At 49.2% G+C, this 2224-nt stretch overlaps 1 protein-coding gene across 1 annotated transcript in view; it reads right to left on the bottom strand.

The window, feature by feature from the left end:
* Positions 1–719, bottom strand: part of LOC119586331 (high mobility group protein DSP1-like) — a gene marked incomplete in the record, with an annotated part of 1050 nt that extends 331 nt beyond the window's left edge. Inside the window, 1 exon segment of the mRNA XM_037935045.1 lies at positions 1–719. Within this exon segment, the coding sequence (XP_037790973.1) occupies positions 1–591 (591 nt within the window).
* Positions 720–2224: the final 1505 nt, after the last annotated feature.

The raw sequence follows: 2224 nt of genomic DNA, 5'->3' as shown, positions 1-2224 counted from the left end.
AGGGTCCGCGTCCACAGGGTGTCCGTTGCTCGCCTTCATCTTCTTCTGAGGGGACGCGCCGCCGAACTTGTACGCCGTCATCTCGCGGTCGTAGCGGGCGCGGTCCTCCTCCGCCAGCTTCTCGTACTTGACCTTCTCGTCCTCGCCTAGCTCGTTCCACTGACGGCCGAGCTCCTTCGCGACCTCGCCCACGGAGAAGTCGGGGTTGGCCGCTCGCACCTTAGGCCTCTCGTCGTTGGCATAATAGAAGAAGGCGGACAGGGCGCGCTTGGGCTTATTGGGGTCCTTGGGCCTCCTTCCCCGCGCGCGCCGCCCTCGCCGCCCCGCGCCCGGCGAGGGTACGAAGTCCTTCATCTCCTCGTCGTACCTCTTCTTGTCGTCCTCTGCCATGTCGTGGAACTTCTTCTTTTCCTTGTCGGACATCGTCTTCCACCGCTCGGAACACTGGCGCGAGAATTCGGCGAACTGCACATTCTCGTCGGGATGAAGTTTCTTGTGTTCTGTACGGCAAGTCTGCACGAAAAACGCATAGGCCGTCATGCGGCCACGAGGCTTCTCGGCTGCAACTCCTCTGGGTCTTCCACGTGGCATATTGGCACTGAAGTGGCACTCACAAAAGAATAAGTGACCGCTCGGGCGGTGTTGAGTGGCAGAGCGCAACAGCCCTCTCCTTCCGACACCGTCTTAGCGAGTGACGCTTTACGACCGTTACTGCGGGCCAGGCCACGCGGGACACACGAGCCCGGCCGGAACCCGCCCCGCTCCTCCCCTTCGGCCAATCATAACTCGGCTTGCTGGCCCGCTAGCCCCAAACTAAGCGCTGATTGGCTAAGTTGCCAGCGGAAACGACGCCTCGCATTCCCTTCACGGCTTTGTACTGATGTTCGCGGGAAAATGCTGCATTTCCATTGGTCGTTCGCGAACGACGCGCCAACATAGGGTGGCCAAGAGGCTTAGCTTTTGGGGCTGACAATCAATTTTGGGCCTTATGATGGGGCTCATTAGGGGCTCATGACGCAAGAAATGGAGGAAATACCCCACGTATTTTAAATATATGAGAGCAAAAGGCGCAAGATTTTGTATGGTTTAGTGATATGGTCCTTATGTGCTCGATCATTGATACGAATGTCGAATAGCTCGGTGTAGTCCTTGCATACCTGTAGGGGGATCCATTTGGCCCTTCAAATGTCTCTACTTCGTAAAATCATACTGCGAACGCTCCAATATCATCTTGCCGATGTCTTCCTACGGCATTGATGATTTAGGCAAGGAAAATCATAGTCGTTCTACATTAATGCGCGTTTTCGAGCGACAAGCCAATCAGTCACAAGCAGACAGAAGAAAAAACTACTGACGCGACGAAAGTGAATGATAACAAATAATTGGCATTAAAGACCAAATTCGTCTACTCGCATCGAGATGGGAGAAGTCGGAATTAACCAGCCAAATCAGCATGTCACCGAATCGTTAGCTTTTATTTCAAATCCATTTCTCTTTTCCCATATCATTTCCGTGCGCATTTCTAGTCGCACTATTAGTTACAGGCAAGGAAAACCTTCTGTGACATCTAACCACGGAAATATGACTGATCGCCGGCATATTTAGGGCCGCAGATGTATTCTTATAAATTTTGTAGGAGATTAATCGGACGTCGTATTTTTCGCGCTTTGCAAGGAGCCCGCCAAGTGGGTTAGGCGAGTTGCCAATTGCTCTCGCGTGTTATTACTTCTATTGTCACGAACAAATTGTTAGCGTGGAAATTATTGATAGTGTGCGATTACATGCCCTTTGATCTTTGTTGCAAATTTCATGACAGTGCAAATCATCATCGAGAATACTTATTTAGAGCAATGTGTTGTAAACGTCTGATCAGTTGCCTGCTGTCTCTATTGTTCCGTAAGAGATCTATAAATCCATATTATCTCGGTAGAACTTCGTATGTGCACACAGTTGAAGAAAAATAGATGCGTATCACATGGTGATTATTAATATTAAATGTTATGCATTTAGGAAGAATAGAATAGACCGCAGGTTTGGTGATTGGTTGACTTTTTCTTGTAAATGCAATTAGTAGTTGCTTGGTTGCTTTTTTTCCCCTTTTTTACACATGTACGGAGGTATGTATACAGGTTCTTTGTGTTCTTTTAACATAATTATCGCAATAAAAAATGCATAAACAGGAAGAGAGAGGGATCGTGTAAACACATGCCCGCACGCACGCATG

Source organism: Penaeus monodon, chromosome 21 (genome assembly GCF_015228065.2).
Source record: "Penaeus monodon isolate SGIC_2016 chromosome 21, NSTDA_Pmon_1, whole genome shotgun sequence".
NCBI classification, from domain to species: Eukaryota; Metazoa; Arthropoda; class Malacostraca; order Decapoda; family Penaeidae; genus Penaeus; species Penaeus monodon.
This window is presented reverse-complemented; position numbering and strand designations above follow the sequence as displayed.